We start from the raw sequence: 22,142 nt of genomic DNA, 5'->3' as shown, positions 1-22,142 counted from the left end.
ACCAGATCACGAATTCTCGTAGCAATCCTGATTCTCCTGGAGTGATTTTGAATATATCCGTCTTCCTATCTTGGATTTTTCTTACCCTGGCATGAGTTTAGATAAAAGAATCTGCAAGCTTTTTAAAATAATCAATTGAATGTTCATGTAAATGAGAATACCACGTTAAAGCTCCCTTCATTAGGGTTTCGCCAAACGTTTTTAGCAAAATGGATTCCATCTCTTGCAGAGCCAAATTATTTTCCTTTACAACTGTAGTGTAAGTTGTGATGTGCTCCTATGGATCCGAAGTTCTATCACATTTTGGAATATCTGGCATCTTGAACCTCTTTGGAATCAACTCTGGGCCCTTCGCGTTTTGATTCATCCGATCATTCATTTTCCTCATGAGCTCAGTTTTCAAAGAATCATTTGTGTTGTTATCATTTTCGGATCTACTGCTTGTACCACCTGCTTGATTATCATTAAATTTGAACTCCTTCATTGAGGCGATTTTACCGGTTCTTTGCGCTGTCTGATTTGCTGGCACACTGGGAGAGGCTCGAACTCCTCCATTGGAATTATTTGAGGCAGTCGATAGTGCTTGCTAGAGCTTAGTCATTATCAGATCCTGTCTTGAGAGATGATTCATGATTTCCCTTTAATGTGCTCTCAAAAATTTCACTATCTCAAAAACGGGTTCATCATCCACATCATCAGGGGTAAGACTCCCTACACGCCGAGTATTTCGTTCTTTCTGGACTGGAGTTGTCTCATTTCCGTCCATGCGGGTTTCACTGATCGAATCATCGTGTTGATCTCCACCAAGAAAATTATCCTCACGCTCGTTGTTTGTTCGAACATTAAGTGAGTTGATGACAACATTAGGTGCCATATCTGTTTCTTGCTTTATTAAAGAAAAACGTCAAAATACGTTTGTAAAAGATGAACGGATAAAAGTAATACTACAATTGTCTATGCCCCACGATGGGTGCTAAACTGTTTACCCGTAAAACGATACACTTGAATTTGTAATGTAGTTTATAGACACGTGAATTAAATTGATACGAAAAGATAAAATTATAAAGAATAAAATTGAATAAAGTGAGAAACAATTGAAGAAAAGACGAGCCTCAACCTCGAATTAATCTTTTTAGGTAGCAATAACAATACGAAGAACAAAGTACTTGGCAAAAGAATGTTAACAGAATAAGAAAATAAGTTTAGATTTTTTTCATACAAGTATTTCCTTTCATGAATACAAATTTCTCAATTTATAGCTAAATTAGGGGAGACAAGATCCCAAATCAAGCTCCTATTTAAAGTGAATAAAGACCCCTCTTGATAGCTGCATAATGATTGGTGTAAATATTAAGATTCTCTGTAACGGTTGCTCCTTTAGTGCTGCCTTCTTCAACCAGTATTTGCTTTCAAAGTCTTCTCTCTGGTCTTGATGACATCGAGCCTCATGCAATACCAGTCACATGCTTAGATCTGGTATTAATTATTTGCTGACTCATCTCCTACATGTCTTTACTATCACGTGTTCGCTTGACGAACATTCACCTATCATCTACTAATTTTACCCTATGTAGGGGCAGTCCCCTGCTCTCTGAGGAGAAACTTGCAATCATTTAGCAAATGTGAGAAAAATGCAGTTTTTGTTGGTATTGTGGTTAGGTCAACCAATACTTGTGAGTCTGTTTTCACTAGTATAGGGAATAGAGTTTTTATAGAAGCTAACTCTAAGCCTTGGTGGAGAGCTTATGAGTTCAGCATGAACTGCTGAAGTTGCTTTGGTTTAAACAAGATAAAGTTAGATAAATTTTTATTCTCAATTTTAACCTTTCTTAAAAAACTTTGTAGATTGACAAATGTATTTTTTAGTGCTTAATCACGAGATTACGACTTTTGGAATTGTTATCCCAAATAGAGTGTAAGATAAAAATAATACTTACCACAATTGTGATATAACTATCTCAACATTACCAATCCCAAAATAAATAAATAATTCCTACTAAATGTGAAATAAGCTAATCTCGAATTTAATCTTTGAATTACAATCTCTTATCCCTCAAATCAAACAACCACTAACATTTCAGAGCCTTTATAGTAGCATATATTTCATCCTATTCTTGATTTTCTGCTTGATATGCCTTATCGACATGCAAATTTTTAAGTTTTTCCTGTACATTTCATATAAGAATATTTCACAATAATTATTTTCAAAAGAATTTAGAAATTTGTCGTCTACGCTTGATTTACCGAAAGGGGATTTATACACATTAAAATATCTGACACCTAATTGTTTCTTAGTTGAAATATTATGAATAACTGCATTTTGGCTTTTCCCCCTCTATTTGCTATACATCAATTATTATATTTTTGGAGAACCCTGGTTATTTAAATTAATGTTTATCCCACCTATATTTGATAGTTTTCGCCTGTCCTAATTTAGTAAATTGGAGAAAGTAAATTAGACTATGTATGTTGTATGCTCAACAGATTTTCACTACGGAAGGTTCTCTCACCTAGGTATCGATATTGTTGTGCGATCTTCTTTTGTTTTAATAGGGAAGAATAGGGTACATTTTATCTAAATACTAAACAGGATTTCTGATGAAATGGAAGGAATTCTGAGTCTAAGGAAAAGAGTTAAATTTGCCCAAATACTATATGAAATTGAGGCATTGTCTTTTATTAAACTTTTGGTCTACTGTTACCTTTGCTGTTAAGGAGCTCCAACTTATGAGTAATTTTAGGCATTCATAAAAAGTTTAAGGTAAATTTGGACCATTTTTCTCGAAGAATTTGAACACGTGAAGTTCACTCATTATGCATTGGAACTTTTTAGTGGTAAGAGCAAGAGACGATTTGCTAGCCGTAAACATATGAATGAATAAAAAAATGTAACAGAAAGAGAGCAATTTCAAATAATACATGAGCAAATTACTACGTATTCACTCGTTTAAATTCAGAACACACTGTGCCAAAATGATCTAAACTTGACCTAATGATGCCCAGCACTCCACTGGGACCATGCTGAGAGACTAAAAGTCATAATCCACATTAAAAAGATGGGTATGACATTATTATTTCTGCTTAAACTTTAATTTCTAGCTAATAATGGGTGATCAATTGCGCTCCATATGGATCATAGAAAAAAGATTAAGTGCTTTATGTTGTACGAGACAATCTCCAAAGGTGCACTAACTCTAAAAGCTCAAGGACAAAAGAGAGGATTTGCTTATTATACTGTACTTGGTAGTTTGCCTTTTAATTTGATTAAATTTATTAATACGAGTTTTATTTTTTTTCCCTCTTCCAAAGTTCGATAGTATTGAGGCCCAACTAATTTGTATTTGTGCTACATAAGGCTTATTAAAAGAAGAAGTGCTCCCTAGCTACTAGGATTTTTTTCATCGTTAGAAGTTGAATTTAACACTTCTGGTTAAAAGTGAAAAGATCTTATTCATCTCATTACAATTTTTGACAGTGATACAAATTTCACTGTCTCACATGGATTATGCACCAATGTTTGACTCATGCTTACTCTTTTAGGGGGACATATTTTGTTAATTAAATATAAGGTAAAAAATAGGAGGAAGATGTGGTGTCAAATCTCCATACAAACACATATCATTGACAACCTATATATACAAAACTATACTTCTTTACAAGGTTTAATTATTCTATGAGAAGTGGACTTTACAAAGTGCATGAAGATAATGCAAAGTTCAAATGTTATATGAAGTATATGTTTTCTTTTTTTCCCCTCGGTTCCGAATAATCTTATTTTACATCTCTCAAGAGACCAATTTAATTACTTTAAAACTAAGGTCAAATGCAAAAATTAAATCCTTAGAAGCAATATTTTGCGATTAACAAATTATGTAAAAGTTTTACAAGTGTACATATACCAAAAGAACTGTTAACTTCCATGGCTATGGCGGTTAAGCTGGAGAGGAAGAAGAAGGCAACTCGATAGAACAGTAGGCACATAGAGAATAACCAACTCTATTGAAATGTGAAAATGATTGTACAAACTAACTTGTTGCTACAGTGTTCTATTTATACACATTTGTAAATCAACTAACTAGTCGACTCTGTTAACTACTCTAATAAACTTAACCACCTACAGTTACCATAGTTAGATAGACTTGAGTACACTTAACACTCCCTCTCAAGTTGTTGGCTTGAATAGATTTTATACTCCAAGTTTGCTTAGCAGGTAATCATGTTGAACCTTTCCTAAGCTCTTTGTGAGAACATCTGCTAGTTGCTCGTTGGTTGAAACATGTTCAATTCTCAGTATTCCCTACATGATTCTTTCTCTTACAAAGTGGCAATCAATGTCTATATGTTTAGTTCTCTCATGAAATATTGGATTGGTTGCTATCTGGATTGCAACCTTGCTTTCACACCTCAGCTTTACTGGGAATTCCACATCTACTTCAAGCTCTTTGAACAATCCTATTTGCCAGGTTATCTCAGTTGTGCACGAAACCAAAGCCATACTCCTGAATTCAGCTTCTGCCGAACTCCTAGAGATAGTTTGTTGTTTCTTTGACTTTCAAGATATTAGTGCACCCCCAAACTTGACCAAATAGCCTGTTACAGACCTCCTGGTTTGCAAACAAGCTCCCCGATCTGAGTCACAATAGGCACTCAGTTGATTGGTGTCTAGTGTAGGCATTAGCAGTCCCAACCGTGGAGCCTCTTTTAAGTACCTTACTACTCTAAGAGTTGCTTCCGTGTGAGACACTTTTGGACAATGCATGTATTGACTTAGCACTTGAACCACAAATTCCAAGTCTGGCTTGGTCATGGTTAGGTATAGAAGTCTGCCACTAATCTTTAATAGCCCCTGGATCTTTGAGGAGTTTATCCACATAGTCCTTATCACTTCTTATATGTTTGTCATACTTTTCATATGTCAGCTTTTGATTCAGTTCAAGTGGAGTGCCAACTGGCTTTGCTCCCCCTAGCCCTGATTCAGAGACAAGTTCCAAAGCATACTTTCTCTGGGACATCATAATACCTTCATTGGATCTTGCAAACTCAATGCCAAGGAAGAACTTCAACTCACCTAGGTCTTTCATCTTGAATTGATTCTATAGGTTTTCCCTTGTTTGATTAAGTAGTGAGGGATTGTTTCCTGTGATAACAAGGAGTAGTCAAAATGACTTTGTTGGAAGCCCATCTAAGATTCGTGTTCCACTGTCTTGGTGCTTGTTTGAGACCATACAGTGACTTGTGAAGTTTACAGACCTTCAATGACTCCCCCTGTCTGGTAAACCCCTCAGGAACTTGCGTATAAACTTTCTCTAGTAGATCACCATTGAGGAAAGCATTGTGAACATCCATTTGGTATATCAGCCAATGATTGGCTGCAGCTAGAGCAACCACTGTCCTGACAGTCACTATCTTAGCTACATGGGAGAAGGTCTTTGTGTAGTCAAGACCTTTCCTCTGACTGTAGCCTTTAGCAACCAGCCGAGCTTTATACATTTCCACCTCCCCTAAGGCTATGGCGGTTAAGCTAGAGAGGAAGGAGAAGGCAACTCGATAGAACAGTAGGCACAGAGAGAGAATAACCAACTCTATTGAAATGTGAAAATGATTGTACAAACTAACTTATTGCTATAGTGTTGTATTTATACACACTTGTATATCAACTAACTAACCGACTCTGTTAACTACTCTAATAAACTTAACCACCTACATTTACCATAGTTAGATAGACTTGAGTACACTTAAACAAAATCTATCTAAATATACAAGAAAACTGAAAATTTAAAGTTACATTCAATTCCCTAAAGAATTTACAATCAATAACATGTCCTGGTCTACACGTGGATCGCGTTTCAACTATTTGTAGTCGAGTTTGGAGTTGAAATTACAGACTTTAATGAAGTAATTAGTTAAAGCAATTAACAGAGAAGGAAAGAATACTTAAACAGTAAACAAGAAAGACTAGAAAATAGATAAAGTGCCTTGACTGCCTTGAGGAAGGATTACTTCAAAAAACAGGGAATCTCCATCTCGTTTTTTGAAGAAAAAGGACGAACCATAAATTAAAAGAAATTGAAGATTTAAGTTACTTTAATTTCCTTTAAAAAAAACTTAAGATCAATTATGACGAATAAATAAAGACGCATATGTCCTGGTTAAATGACTTTGATCTGGTTTAACTATTTTTAATCGAGTTTGGATTTCACGTTACGACAATGGTGGAAAAATGAGTTGCCCCTGCCAGTTAGAACTTAGAACCCCACCTATGTCTCAAATTCATAATAAGAAATTCACTAACCAAAGAAAATAAGCTTAATCAACAATAGGATTATTTCATGTTCGAAGCAACAACAATGGAATCAATCCAAGTCCTCTCAAAACCTTTAATCAAACCAACACAATGGAAAAGTTAAGGCACTTATTACGGTAGTTCGAATGAAATTCTTGAGATCTACATATTTAATTAACGTGTAGTCTAATTAACGTGTTAATGGAAATGAATTTCACTTGAAACAAAAAAAATTGTGAAAGTTCAACCAAGTATGTACCTTGCATGGTTCGCATTTAATCAACCAAGCTTTTATGAAATCAGAAGTTTCCTTCTAAAGGATCCTTACAATCTCAGAACCAAGGAGAGACAAGGTGGTGAGTTTACACTAACAACAATTATCTAAAACCAAGGAGGAGAAATTTCATCACTGAACAAAAGCATCACACAGCTATTCCATACAAATAAAAAGTTTTTCTTCCATGGGAATTTTCGACACGATTATGATGATATTAAAAGCTTGGTTTCATCTGAATTTGATCTAACCAAATACCAATTAACCAAGTAGGTTCAAGGAGTTGATTAGAACCTCAGCTTCTTTAAACAGCTTTGTTCATTTCTACATAACCAAAAGAAATTTTTAAACAACTACATAACTAGAAAGATATGGGGGAGAATGCAGTTTTTCAAAGTTAATAGACTAGCAACAATCTGCAGAATTAGTTAACAGAGAGATAGTAGGGATTTCTAGCTTCTGCAACACAACTTGTGAGACTGTAATATAAGCAACAGACGTTTAGGGAAAAGTCATTCCTTTTACTGATAAGTAATTTAGGAGTAATCATATCCCAGATGTTTTCTACAAATTTAGACTGCCTGCTTCAGAGATGTATTTTGGCAAACATAAAAATAACATACATAAACACATGAAACAGAAAGACTAGCAACTTCTTCTCAAATAACAAACTGACACCTGATATTTCAGTATTTCACACACTGATAAAAACAGGACAATTTGGAAAAAAACCTGACTTTTGGAAACCTTAAGTATGGAACAAATACAATATTTCATAAAACTGGTACTAAAATACCAAAACAAATAAAGAATAGTGATGGACTTCAGTTGTAGGCTAATCTTTTCTTCTTTTCACCAATGGCAACCAGACGTCCCACAAGTAGAACACACAAAGGTTGTTTATAAAGTTAAGCCGTGCTATATTAATTAACAGTCTATAACTCAATTGATCCTCTAAAACAAATGTTTGGTGCTACGTAATATGGAATATAAGAAGCACCCAAACCAAATACGAGAGAAACTGCCTTCCGTATAGGCTCTATCCTTTTTTCCCCCTCTTATTCTCCTATTCACCTCACAGAAAATAAATTCCACTGAGAAAACACATATCATCCACAAAGATCTGATATGAAGTTATGGCATGTTAAAAATGTTTGAATCCTTTTATTCTTCTGATAACAACGGTTTCTAAACCACCTTGCGCACACATCTACTATTCTATATAATACCTGCATCCTCACACTAACACAGGTACCAGCAATTCTGTCCGGATGGGAAAAAATTGCATAATTTTTTTTTACCTCTGTGATTCCAACTCTGGTCTCTCGTGGTGTTTATTCCAATTGGGTCACACCCTTGGTATAAAAGTTTGATTCATATATGCATAATCAATTAAAGCAACATTCATATTTGGAGAAAAATAAAGCATAAACATTTCCTACTGAACTTACTTGCCCATACGGATAAACAGAGACCTCGGCCTAGGATACATAAATAAACTTCAGCTAGCTAATCAAAACAACAGGACATGCAAAGGCAAGTAAACTAAATTGACTGTAACTTTAAGTCAAGAGTCAAAGCAGAAATCACCTGCTGATGTTCATATATGAATCCGTCTAGAACATAACTAGACTCTAGCAATTATTCTTTTATTTCATTGCCTAATTTATCTTCTTCACCTTATCTTCATATAATTCAAAAATAAGTAATGTATACCAAAGTTAAAGCTTCCACCTTCCTGGAAAAAGTCATTTGCTGCTTAAAACTCCGTATCGGACAAACCATAAACTCCATTTCAATCAAATTCAACTCTCTTTCTCGTCAGTTCCAAAGAGCTTCATTCTTGACAAAGGCGTCTGCAGATAACCTTCCACCTCAAATTTCTTAGGAGAAAGCTCGCGATACTTTGCGAATTGGTCTCTAGCCTCTTTATTCCTATCAAGCAAACTGTAAATCATCCCTTTACAAAAGTAAGGCCTGAAATCTTTGGGGTCCTCTTTTTCAAGCTCATCATAACTCCTCAATGCTTCCTCAACATTCTTCTGCAAGAACTGTACTTGTGCCATTATAAACCTAACATCCCTACCTTCTTTAACTTTGTTTTCATCCTCAGCTATCTTTAATGCTTCCTCTAACCTCTGAATCACTTTCACCCCTTCTCCACTCCTGTCCATCAACAATGCATTCTCAAACAATGCCTCGAACGAAAGGGGATTCTTCGATAAAATCTCTTCGAAAACTTCCCTTGCTTCTTGTACCTTCCCCATTTCGTTTAACAATCTTGCTGTCAAGAATTTCCATTCCGTATTCTCCGGCTGGGCAGAGGATAATTTCTTCAGTATTTTCAGGCTCTCCTCATCCTCCCCTGCCTCCAACTTTTCCTGGAGGAGATTTTTCAATGTTTCAATGGCTTCAGGGCTGAATTCTAAAAATTGGGTCAGTGGAGAATCTTCTTCTTGTTGTTGCTCTTCCTGATGTTGCTCTTCTAATACAGCTGATGGGGTTTCTGCTCTTGCCAGTGGCGTCGCTATAGAGAATTTTCCTAAGGCCACGGCGGCGAAAACAACGGCAACGCCGGCAGTTTTGAGGGTAGAGATTAATGGGTTTGAATTAGCATTGGCGGAGGCCTTTAGGATAAATCCTTTGTTGTGGGTCTTAGCAGCAGTTGTTGGGATAGGGAAAATGAAGGGACGGGATGGTAAATTGGGGTTAGCGGTAGAGGGGAAGAAGGATGAGCCAAGAGACAAGGTGGAGTTCATGGTGGTCGCCGTTGGGTGGTGGTGGTGTTACCGGCGGTGATGGAAAGTCTCCGGCGGAGTTTTTGGAGTGTGTTTTAGTGCTGCTGTAGGGTTTAGAGTTTCAAAATTATGAGAAGGATAAAAGAGTTAGGTGAGCAGGTGAGAGTTCTTGTATTATTCTCGTGAAGGAAATTGATCTAATGCGGAGTCTGATTTTGTCCTGTTTTAAAATTTCCTTTTCCTCCTCTTTTCTTTTGAGAAAAAAAAGGGGAAACGAAGAGCGACTAGAAATGAAATGAATTATAGGTGTAGCCGGACCAACCTACTCTATGTAACCACTCGTCCATAGCGCTGTCAAAATGGACCGGTCCAGTCCAGCCTTAGCGGATTGAGAATTTAATAGCCCAGTCCAACCCTTCATATTGAAGAGCCTACGAAATGCGGGGAATTTGCATCTATACCCAGTTTTTAGGTCACCTTTTAACATATATCCGTTTTGCAAAACAAATTACAAGCGTACTCACTTTTTGCGTAATTTCAGACATACGGGTCTGAAGTAGCAAAATTTTATTTCTGAAGTTTGAACTTCAGAATGTTTTGTCTGAAGTGTAGCCTTATCAAAGCAAAACTTCAGATATTTTTGCCTGAAGTTTGGCCTGACTTGCAAAGGCAATCATGCAAATTTCAGTTCATAGTGCAATGAAAAACTTCAGTTCAATAATTACTGAACTTCAGCAATTTTGGCTGAAGTTTTTATTTTGTAATTGTTGAACTTCAGCATTCTAGGAGCTGAAGTTTGTTTAGTATCTGTTGAACTTCAGCATTTTAAGAGGTAAAGTTTGTTTAGTATTTGTTGAACTTCAGCTCCTAAAGGATGCTGAGATCATGATATATTTTTGTAGAGCCCGAGTGCACGGAATACCTAGAAGTGTGAGCCTCAGTCATGATTCTTTCCAGGAGACCATCCACATTTGAAACACATAACCGCCCTTGGTACCTTAGCGTACCATCATCCAAGCCGAGAGGAAAATCCATAGTCTTATGTTTATGAATCCCCTCCTTCAATTGCACCAAAAATGGATCATTGTATTGCTTCTCTTTGACCTCCACAACAAGTGATGATTCAACCATATTTTGCACAATTACCCCTCATTCACTAGAGTCCGCAAGACGAACTCCCAAACTAGCCAATCGGTAAACTTCCTTAGCCAATGGCCTTTGATATGCCTCCAGGTGAGCCAAACTACCCATAGATTTTTCGTTAAGAGCATCCGCCACAACATTGACCTTTCCCGGGTGATACAAGATATCGATGTCGTAATCTTTGAGTAACTCAAGCGATCTTCTCTACCTCAGATTCAGCTCCTTCTATTTGAAAATATATTGAAGGCTCTTATAGTCCGTGAATATATCCACATGGACCCCATAAAGGTAATGATGCCAAATCTTTAACGCAAATACCACCGCTGCAAGTTCTAAGTCATGTGTTGGATAATTCTTTTCATGATTCTTGAGTTGCCTAGAAGCATACGATATCACCTTGCCATGTTGCATTAATACACACCCAAGCCCAATTCTTGAAGCATCACAATATACCACAAATCCATATGCACCCTCTGGTAAGGTCAACACCGGTGCCATAGTCAATCTTGATTTCAGCTCCTGGAAACTCCTTTCACAAGCATCTGACCATTGGAATTTAACTGCCTTCTGAATCAATCTAGTCAACAGAGAGGCAAGGGTAGAAAACCCCTCCACAAATTTTCTGTAATACCTAGCTAAGCCTAAGAAACTGCGAATCTCTGTTGGAGTTGTAGGCCTCGACCAATTCCTCACAGCCGCAATCTTTTGAGGATCAACCATAATTCCTTCACTAGAAACTACATGACCCAAGAATGTACCAGATTTAAGCTAAAATTCACACTTTGAAAACTTTGCATATAACTTGTGCTTATATAGGGTTTGCAAAACTACCCTGAGATGATCAGCATGGTCCTCTCGATTGCGTGAATATACAAGGATATCGTCAATAAACACTATCACAAAGGAGTCAAGAAAAGGCTTGAAGACTCGATTCATAAGATCCATGAAAGCTGCTGGGGCATTTGTTAGTCCAAAAGACATTACCAAAAATTCAAAGTGCTCATATCGGGTTCTAAAAGCTATTTTCAGAACATCCTGCTCCATGATCTTCAATTGCTGATATCCGGATCTTAAATCGATCTTGGAGAAATACCTAGCACCTTGCAATTGGTCAAACAAGTCATTTATGTACTTATTCTTGATTATGACCTTATTAAGCTTCCGATAGTCAATACGCATTCTCAGTGACACATCTTTCTTTCTTACAAAAAGGACCGGTGTTCCCCAAGGCGACACACTCGGCCGGATAAAACCTTTTTCTAACAAATCTCTCAATTGTTCCTTTAGCTCCTTCAATTCTTCCGGTGTCATTCTGTAAAGTGGAATAGATATAGGATGTGTGTCTGGCATCACGTCAATCCCAAAATCAATCTCCCTGTCTGGTGGGATCCCAGGGAGTTCATCCGAAAAGACTCCTGAAAATTCATTCACAACAGGCACAGACTCAAGTGTACGTGCCGCAGCATCGGTGTCCGTAACCCAGACCAAATGATAAATACACCCCATGTTGATCATTTTCGTGGCCTTAAGGTAAAAAAAATAAACCTACCCTTCGACACTACATCATCACCCTTCCACTCAATAACTGGCTCGTTTGGAAATTCATACCTCACAGTCCTGGTTCGGCAATCAAGCTTGGCAAAACAAGAATAAAGCTAATTCATCCCCATTATCACATCAAAATCGACCATTCTCAATTCAATAAGATCTTCCACGGTGTCCCGACCACGCAACGTGACAACACAATCCCTATAAACCCGCGCGGCCAAAATAGATTGACCAAGTGGAGTAGATACATAGAACAACTCATGAAGTTGTTTCGGTTCTATCCCAAATTCCATAGCAACATAAGGAATGGCATATGACAAAGTGGAACCGGGATCAATAAGAGCATATACATCAAGGAATTGGACAGACAATATACCTGTGACAACATCTGGAGAAGCCTCTGAATCTTGACGCCTCCGCATAACATAAAATCTGTTGGGTCCTCCCGAATTATGTGCACCACCCCTAGTTGCACCACGCCCTGCGGGTGCTGGGGTGCCTCTAACTGGAGGTGTTGTGGATGTAGTAGCTGTAGAATTAGCTGGTTGCACCGCACCTCTGTCCAAAATTCGGCGGGACGAGCGGAAATCCCTCTGAATGTGACCCCTCACACTACACCCATAGCATACAGGTAGGTCCATGAAGTAGGACCCAAAGTGCATCCTCCCACACTTAGGGCATGAGAGCCTCCACTGCTAAAACCTTATGTCGGGCCGACCCTGCTGATGAGGTCATATGTTGCCCTTACTAGGTTCAGATGACTGTGCACTCATCGAAGACTGAGAGAATGATTGAGATGGTACTGATGACCCTCCCCTGAATGCCGACCTACCACCACCACCATCACCGAAAGAACCACTAAAGTTTCCCGCGGACCGGGCCTTGCTACTACTCTGACGCTCCATTCTACTCTTCAATTTGCGGGTCTCTGTGGCTTGAGCAAATGCCACCATCTTACCATAGTTCATATCGGAATTCAAGGCAGCTGTAGTGGCGTCATTAATAGCCAAGGGGCTAAGGCCCTGTACAAACTGGCGCACTCTAGCCTCCATAGTGGGCAACATGTGAATAACATACTTGGACAGGCGCGCAAACTCCATATGATACTCTCACACATTCATACTACCCTATTTTAGGCTTTCAAACTCGCGGCACAGGCTGCCTTAGTTTCGGTAGGCAAGAAATGATCCATAAAGGCATCGGTGAACTCACCCACCTTGCCAAAGGGCTTCCCTTCTCAAGGGATTCCTCCCACGACTCAAACCAAGAATAGGCCACCCCTTTCAGGCGGTAGGAGGCCAACTCCACTCCCTTCATCTCTGTAGCATGCATAACCCAGAGAGTCTTGTGCATCTTATCAATAAAGTCTCGGGGGTCCTCCTCGGGATTAGTACCCGTAAACACTTGAGGATCTAACTGAAGAAACTTTTTCACCCTAGAACTAGCAGATTCCCCTGGCTGACTGGAAGAAGTAGGCCCAACACTCGATCTCTGGGCTTGAGAAGTCACTATATGTGTCAACATCTGTATGGCTCCCCTATGATCAACATCAGACACACCAGAATTGGAAGCTAGAACTGGAGGTGGAACTAGAATATCAGTTGGAGGAACCGTTGCACCTTCAGTAGGCGTAGGGACAAGTGTGGTCTGATCAGCTGTGGTGGGGAATATCCTCACCCCTTGGATGCTCACCCACATCATCAAATATAGGATCAACTGCCACTCCCGTGGTGACATTGGCTCTTTGGCTAGCTCTTTCCTTCTTTTTAGGTGCCATGTACTGAAATTTAGAGCAACGCACGAGTTAAAGGAGGAACAATTTTACAATCAGCTTTATCGCACGATCGAGAATATGAAAGAAGGGTATTATTCCTAAATGCCCCAAATAGCATCCTAATTATATATGTGGTCGACAACACACCGATAAGAAGGACTCTATTAGACACAGCTCCGAGACATCCTAGGACACTTTGAAACCTTAGGCTCTGATACCAAGTTTGTCATGCCCCAAAATCTGGGAGCGCGACTGGTGCTCAACCGAGTGAACCCGGCCGAGCAAGCCTGTTAGATTTCCTTCTACCCAAACTCATCCATAAATAAGGATAATACATATTTTCGTTAATTAGATAATAAGATGATCGTGTCTACAATACCAATTCATTATCATTAGTTACTCCATTAATTTGTCTCAAAGCGCACACATACACACACACCTTCATGGTTCAAAGTGTAACAAGTGATTTAATCATAACACAACTTGTTTAACATTTCCAATACCCATACACAACACAGACTTAGTCTACGGAGCCTCTACAAATACCAAAGCGTACAATGATAGTGCCGACAATAATGTTCCGGCTATACCTCAAAACACGATAACACATACGAAACAAAAGACACACAACCCCGGAATGAGATGGGGCTCACCAAGTCAGCTGGGAAAGATGAGCACTGCTATCACTGGTCAGGATCCTCCGCTGTGAAACCATCTGCATCCATTAAAGATGCAGCATTCCCTGCAAAAGGGATGTTAGTACATGTCGAATAGTACTAGTATGAAAACCAAACACCAATTTAAGAACTCGAAAATACAATATGAATATGATGAATCAAGGTGACAATAGAATAACATAGATAGCCGTTTAAACCAAAGCAAGCTTATCAAGAGTTGTCATTAACATTTATATAATTTAAGATGAGATACTCTGTAACCATTTTCACACAAAGCGGCCCTGCTGCCTCACCCCAATATATGCAGGTAGAGGTGTAAGCACAATACTAAAACTCTACTCAAGCGGCCCTGTCGCCTTACCCTAATGTATGCGGGGTGGATGTGTAAATACAATACCAAAACTCTACTCAAGTGGCCCTGCCGCCTCACCCCAATGTATGCGGATGGAGGTGTAAATACATTACCAAAGCTCTACTCAAGCGGTCCTGCCACCTCATCCCAATGCATGCAGGTGGAGGTGTAAATACAATACCAAAACTCTACTCAAGTGGCCATGTCGCCTCACCCCAACGTATGCGAGTGGAGGTGTAAATACAATACCCATTTTCACACAAAGCGGCCCCGCCGCCTCACCCTAATATATGCGGGTGGAAATGCAGCAACGATCCCACAACTCATTCTTTATCATTTTTAGCTCAACAATTTTCCTACACCCTTTGATAACACATACATGCGAAATAACCAACTCCCATACCCAATAATCATTTTACTAATTACCCAATTCTAGATAAAATTCGAGATTGAGGGTTAGGGTGTAGAATCTTACCTCTAGGATGAAGACCTAGTGAGTTTTCCTTGTTAATCTTCAAAGATTCGAGCAAGAATTGAAAGACAATTTGTTGAAGATCACTCCCTCACTCTCAAAATGTCAGATTTTAGCTCAAAAATGGGACAAATCATCTATTTAATGAAGTAGGTTCGGGTTATAATAACTCAAAAATGAAGCTCCGGAACAGGGCATGCGGTCGCATATGCGACCGCAGAATGGATATGCAGTCCGCATATCGGCCGCACAATTTGATGCCAAAAACTAGGGGAAATCTGCCTAGGTCTGCGGTAGTTATGTTGCCCGCATACCTGTTCTGCGGTCGCATAATGCACTGTAGATTTTTGCCCAAACCGCCTCGCCCCTACTTCATTTTGCGACCATTATGCGGTCCGCAGAGTGATTCTGCGGCCGCATAGTGGGCCGTAGAAATGTATTTTTCTGCCTAAATTTTTCCTTCTCTTTTCAATGCATTGTTCAACCCAAAAAGCCCGAGTCGCGACTCGCAGGCTCACAGCGAAGAATTTCTATAACCCTCAAACACGTAAGCACAGTTCGGCACTACGAAACATTATTTTTCCTTTGCGAATTTTTACGGGGCTTACAAAAACACAACAAGAGTATTTGGTTTCTAAGCCGGGGTTGCTTAACATCTTTTTACCCTCCAACTTGAGGGGAACTAATGAGACTAGTCATGTAATGCCTAGGTTAGTAAAGTGAAAATAACTTTAAGTTAGTTGATGTATTTGTAACACTTAAAAGTTAGCAACTACTTACACGCGTGTTTGCTGTTAGAGGTTTAGTGGTTAGAGTGAGCTGCATATATAGTGAAGAGTTAATGGAATAGGAGATGTAATTTTCATTTTCCCTCTTAGCTGAATCAAAGAAGAAATTGTTGAGCTCAATCATCTCTCTTCGATTTCATCTCTCAGTGTAAGTTTCATCAATCCCCTTCTTTATTAATGCGTAGTTGGTTTCAGACTAGTATTGTTAGGAGCAACATCAAAGTTAAAAAGGAAAGGATTATCATCATAACAAATTGGTGAGGATTATATGAGATTGTTTTAAAATTAACACGATATTCTCCTTCAAAACTGTTAGATATACGAGTAGACGAATATGAACTTAAGAGATAAATGCAATTTCAAAAATGGACGAATTTGTACTCAATCAAGAAACAATAATCTATTTATCAGCATTTAAAATCATTCATAAATTATCAGCACGTAACTAGAGCAAAACCACCAAACTTCCCACCTAATTTATCTCCCAAGAACTATAATCAGATAGCATAATACAAGTTCATTCAAGGGTATCACTGTATACGCAACAATTATATGTCTACTTTGAATATTTGAGCCTTTGCACTGCACAAACAATATGCCATTTTCAGATAAGGAAAAGAAGAAGTTATTACTGATGAAATTTGAATCCTACACCTCAATTGTAGAAGACAAGGAGTTTACATAGTCGTAATTTATTTCATTAAGTTTCTTAATAACAAATTAACAATGCATATTTTAGGAAAAAGTATAAAGGATGGAAGAAAGGGAAATAAGAATGAGAGAAACTAAACTTTTTTCCAAAAGAGGAAACTACGATGCATTAATTCTCGTTACTTTTATTTTGCAGTATATAGAGAAAACTTTTTTTTTCCCCGACCTTTTTAGGAAAGTTGAAATTACTACCCCATATTCACAAGAAGAAGCAAAAAATAGAAACAAAAAGGAAATAGGGGCAGAAAAAGGGAAAAAAGAAATTTAAGAAGGTCCAGTCCACCTGGATATTAAAAAGCCTCTCTTCTCTTCACACAGCGTTACCTCATCTTCTTCTCCTCTCCCAAACCCTGCAAATTATTCATTCACATCACAGATGTGCCGTTAATTACACACACAAACACGCATTATTTGGTGTACATACCGGAGCGGTGCCGCCTCCGGAAACCCTAGATCCACCCCTCAAGATTTTTGTAGGATCTCTTTAGGGTTCAATTCAAGAAACCCAAGCCACCATGGTTGGCCCTACGCCGCCGCTGCCGCAATTGCAAACTCAGCCACCGGCACCTTCATCAGCTGAAGATGAAGCTCTCAAGAGAAACACCGATTGTGTCTATTTTCTCGCTTCTCCTCTCACTTGCAAAAAGGTCCAATCTTTGGCTTTTGGTTCTTCTACATACCTTTAATTCTCGATCAAGTGTTAATTCTATTGAATTTGGTGCCTTTTTAAAAAAAAAATCGTGAAGTATTGTGTGGCTGCTAGTTGAGGATCTGAGTTGCAAGAGATAAAGATTGTGTTTTCTATTCCTTTTATAAAATTTTAAGATGATTTCTTTTTACCGCTTTTATTATCAGTAAACCCTATATTTGGCGGCTGTCAGATTACAGCTTAAAAGATTCCTCTTGTCAGAAAATCTTGGCAATATTTTAGTAAATTTTTATGTCGAGATTTATCTACATAATACAAGATTTGATGTATATATGTATAATTTGCCACAAATATTATGGGCTGGGATATTTGTTTCAAATTTTTGCTATGTTTGTGTGGCTGCGATTATAAAACTATCTATCGCTTGGGATTATTGAACTTCTTGTGGAACTTTTTTGATTTCTGCTGCTGTGTTGTCTGGATTAGAAGAGCTTAATTGTTTTGTCTTCGAAATTTGTTTTGTTTCTGCGGCTTTTATGTTGGTTTTGTCAAACTGGATGTAGACAATCTTGTAGCGAGTTTAAAGTTGGTGACTTGGATTCCGACAATAAATGTTGGTTTATGCCTCCAGGAACACATATAATCTTATTCGGGCAATCACATTTGTCTTTATTTTCTTTGTCGGATTGTTAGTTTTGCAATTGAATCTATCGGCTGCATGTATGCCTCATTATTTTTATCATATAAGACAAAGTTAATTGATGCAACGCGTGCAATTACTGAATTATTTCTCTTTTCATAATTTATTTTCTTTGTCGGATTGTTAGTTTTGCAATTGAATCTATCGGCTGCAAGTATGCCTCATTCTTTTTATCATATAAGACAAAGTTAATCGATGCAACACTGCAATTACTGAATTATTTCTCATTTATTTCTCTTTTGATAACTGTTTGGGAAAAAGCAATTGCTATACAGATGCCTTAGCATCTTTCTTTATTATGGATCTGTGTCCCTTTTTGTGTGAATACGTTTATGTGCATTTCTCCATGCTATATAATGTTCTAATTTAATTAATTCGCCTCCATGGATCTATTTATACTTCCGCTGACGCACTAAATATTTTGTTAACAGGGAAGCGAGTGTGAGTACCGCCATAGTGACATGGCTCGGCTTAATCCAAGGGATTGCTGGTACTGGTTGAACGGAAACTGCTTAAACCCGAAGTGTGCATTCCGGCATCCTGTGAGTTACTATTTCTTTCTCAACATGCTCTAGACTTTTTATCATCTCTGTGCTATAAATACGCAAAGTATCTTGTTATCATGTACGTTTAGAGTTTCTACTTTTACTAGCAGATGTATATTGCTCTGTTTTGGCAAGTTAATCATTCAATTGATCATTATTAACCTCCTCCTTACAGCCTCTTGATGGATTTTTGGAAGCTCAAGCTCCAACTGTTATAGGATCTTCTGTAGCTCCAGTGGTGTCTGTTGCACCTATGCCACAGGTTCCTTATGCTTCTAGTAAACAAGGCGTGCCCTGCGTATTCTTCCAGAGAGGGATTTGTTCAAAAGGTGATAACTGTGCATTCATGCATGCACCGAACTCCATTTCTAGCAAACCTTTACAACCTCCAGTGTCTACTGCATCTAGTGAAACACCAATTGCTAAGAATGCATTTGGTGGGATTCAAAATGCTGTGCAAGGGAAGAAACTTCCGCAAACAAATCATCCGAAGCCCAGTGTACTGCCTAAACCAGTTTGGAAACTGGAAAATCATCTGACTAAGAAAGAGAATACCTTTGATGAGAAGGTACTGCCACCAAATTCTGTCATAAGCAGAGAGAATACCAGGTACAAGCCAACAAGTATGCCTGCAACCAATGGCAATTCGCTCAGTGGCCCCAACAGGGTGCAGCAGCCCATTGGCCTTGATGATCACAGCAGCATGCAGAACAAGGATGATGAAATTTCAAGAGAGCCTTCTCCTGGTTTTGATGTTCTTGTGGACGATGAGCTAAGAGGTTCAGATTATTATCATGATGAAGATCAGTATGGTGGAACAAGGAGCAATGGGGGGAGAAATGAATATGACATGGGCGATTCTGCTGATTATGATTCAGTGGCAGATATTGACCGAGATATGTACCGTGATGGGCATGGATACGACTCATATGACAGGCTACAGAGTCGCTATGCTTGGGAGCAGCCTATAGCTTCTTCTGAGAGAATACCAGGGGGGTCAGCTCATCTTGAAAGGAGACGATATGGTACAGTAGATAGACCTGAACAAGTTAAAATGTCAGATCTGAGACATCGGTTGTCGAAGCATAGGAGAGGTAATGGTTTGAAATCTGTCATTGGTCATGACTTTTCAAGTGAAAAGAATGTTGAGGATCGAGCCAACAAGAGTTCTAGGAGGGATGCACACTATGTACCTTCCCATGATAGTTCTCTTAGTGGTCGCCTTCGAGGAAGAATAAAGCTTCCAGTTAGGTCATCTTCTCCGACTGACAGGGCTGAATTACGGTTGAATAGGGAAATGGATAGGGCAAGATATCGTGGTAGGTTGTCTTCAGAAAGGCCACAGCTGTCCTCTTACCAAGGAAGGCTTCAAGACAGAATAAAGGGAAGAGTGCAAGAGGATCTCAGTAATGGTGACAGAAATAACAGAGGTCCTCGTCTAAGAAAAGATATAATAAATGACAATAATTCCAACTTTGTGCGTCCTAAAAGTCTTGTTGAACTTAAAGTTGGGAAAACTGCGGAGAGCAATGAGCAAAATCTCAACGAGCAACAACACCTGGGGAAGCGTAAGTTCCAAAAGCTTGATAGTGGGGAGGATCAATCATTTAAAGGACCAATGTCTCTGCAAGAGATTCTGAAGAGGAAAAGAGAGGGTGGAGCTGGTATGACATCTGGTGGTAGCGAAGACTATGAACATGAAAGAAAAGGCCAGACAGTGATGACTTCCATGACTACAGGGAATATGGTGGATTTTCCGTCTGCTATCATCAAAAATGGATCTGGCCTTTCTATTCAGCAGGAGGAAGAATCTAAGCTTGCTGCAGATCACCAGTCTCCTTTGCGCCGCAGTGCAAATGAACTTGAAGCTGAAGAAGAGATGATTGTGGAAGGAGCAGACGCTCAAGGCCACGACGAAGGCTATGATCAGGTAGATGGCGATGATGACTATGAGCCGGTTGAGGGTGAAGATTACACATTAGATGAAGGTGAGAATGGTGACCTTGATGACGAATACCTGGATGATGATGATGATGGAGATGACTTTGCAAAGAAGTTGGGTGTTGTTTCCTCATAAATGTCGGGACATTCATTTTCTATACATCTGTGAGCTCTTTTAGGTTTTTTAATGAGCAAATTTAACTCTACTGGTTTTGAGTTTAGAAGTAGAGAGAGTTCTTTTCTTGCTCTTTGTCTATTAGAAACTTTTTCTCATTTATTTAAATTCTCTGACTGGATGGATAATTTTCCACCAGTTAGTGGCTCGGGGCAGCTTTATCATTCAGGTTTTGCCCAAAAGGGTCATCATGACTGTAACTTTTAGAGTGTTAAACAGAAAGTATCTTTGCTATATCCTCTCCTTGCAATTGCCTGATCAGGTTAGCTTAGTGGAATTTCTTTTGCATGATGAATAGTGTTTGGTATTGATAAATGAGAAAATACATGAGTTGCCTCTTAAACTTATACGGAAAGGTCATTTATACACCTTAACTTCAGACCCGTATATAAACGGCTAGACTTACAAAAATTTATCAACTTCGGCTATGCCTTACATAGGAGTGGCTATCTGTGCACTTCCCCAACTTTGGTCTTGACTCTATTAAAGTAATAGTAACTTGTTAGCGAGCAAATCCTTCAGCCTGGATAGTGGACATTAGTTCTTCAGGTCATCTTGAGGAATTTCAAGCTACTCTAAAAGATCTTTCAGGTCTAGTTGGTTTGCCAATATTGAAGTCTAACCTCGCCTCTTTAGTCTCATTATTCTATTTTTAATAAGGAAATAGACAAGCCCTCTAGGAGGATAAAATTGTAAGAAATATATACGAGACCTAAGACACAAAAACATAAAGATACAAAGGTTATAAACAATTAACCTGTAGTCGAAATGTCAACAAAAATGGCATGCAAAGAACTTTTTGTAATTATGGCCAATATTTTGGCTAATGGAGTCCATCTCACATAAGCATAACTATCTTTGCAAATTGTAGACTTTGTTGGCAATATTCTTTGGGACCCAAAAATATTGCGGACATCATTTGCACAAGTTGTATCTCTTCTTTTACACCTAACAGGCCAAGACTTTTTTGCCTATAAAAGGGAAGACAATTAGTTCATTTTAGACACACTAACAAGACTTGAGTTTCATTTCTTGTTTCTTCTTTTCCTCCATTTATTAAGAGTGTTTTGTATGAGAGTTAAGTGTTGGGAAGCACTTGTGTGAACCCTTTCTTTAGAGTGATCTTGTGAGTTTTATTCTCTTGGGGTATTTGGGAATTAGAGTATTTACTCTAATTTTGTACTCTCTTTTGGACTCTTATTGGTATAGTGAAATTGCTCCTCTCCGCTTGTGGACGTAGGTCACTTTGATCGAACCACGTTAAATTTGTGTCTTCTTTATATGCTTTAATTGTCGTTGTTATCAACTTCCATTGTCTTTGTTATTGTCATCATACCATTGTTTGGCTAAATTTCGCACTACCCGGGTTCCC

The 22,142-nt window shown here is 38.6% G+C and overlaps 2 protein-coding genes across 2 annotated transcripts; one reads left to right on the top strand and one right to left on the bottom strand.

The window, feature by feature from the left end:
- Window positions 1-8,086: 8,086 nt before the first annotated feature.
- Window positions 8,087-9,536, bottom strand: LOC104114300 (protein SLOW GREEN 1, chloroplastic). The gene has a single exon (XM_009624705.4). The coding sequence runs from the start codon at window positions 9,314-9,316 to the stop codon at window positions 8,363-8,365; it is 954 nt and encodes a 317-aa protein (XP_009623000.1). The 5' UTR covers window positions 9,317-9,536; the 3' UTR covers window positions 8,087-8,362.
- A 7,543-nt stretch (window positions 9,537-17,079) lies between these two features.
- On the top strand, window positions 17,080-21,006 carry LOC104114301 (zinc finger CCCH domain-containing protein 17). Its single transcript, XM_009624706.4, has 3 exons — window positions 17,080-17,407; window positions 18,541-18,651; window positions 18,830-21,006. The coding sequence occupies exons 1-3, from the start codon at window positions 17,276-17,278 to the stop codon at window positions 20,729-20,731; spliced, it is 2,145 nt and encodes a 714-aa protein (XP_009623001.1). The 5' UTR covers window positions 17,080-17,275; the 3' UTR covers window positions 20,732-21,006.
- The last annotated feature ends 1,136 nt before the right edge of the window (window positions 21,007-22,142 follow it).

This window comes from Nicotiana tomentosiformis, chromosome 11 (genome assembly GCF_000390325.3).
Source record: "Nicotiana tomentosiformis chromosome 11, ASM39032v3, whole genome shotgun sequence".
NCBI lineage: Eukaryota > Viridiplantae > Streptophyta > Magnoliopsida > Solanales > Solanaceae > Nicotiana > Nicotiana tomentosiformis.
The sequence above is the reverse complement of the archived record's forward strand: the minus strand, read 5'-3'. Positions and strand labels throughout refer to the sequence as shown.

Bases quoted from the DNA above. Each gene is read 5' to 3' on its own strand.
- LOC104114300 (XM_009624705.4), bottom strand. From the start codon at position 9,316: ATGAACTCCACCTTGTCTCTTGGCTCATCCTTCTTCCCCTCTACCGCT.
- LOC104114301 (XM_009624706.4), top strand. From the start codon at position 17,276: ATGGTTGGCCCTACGCCGCCGCTGCCGCAATTGCAAACTCAGCCACCG. The intron at 17,408-18,540 runs GTCCAATCTTTG...TTTTGTTAACAG, and splicing joins CTCCTCTCACTTGCAAAAAG to GGAAGCGAGTGTGAGTACCG. The intron at 18,652-18,829 runs GTGAGTTACTAT...TCCTCCTTACAG, and splicing joins AGTGTGCATTCCGGCATCCT to CCTCTTGATGGATTTTTGGA.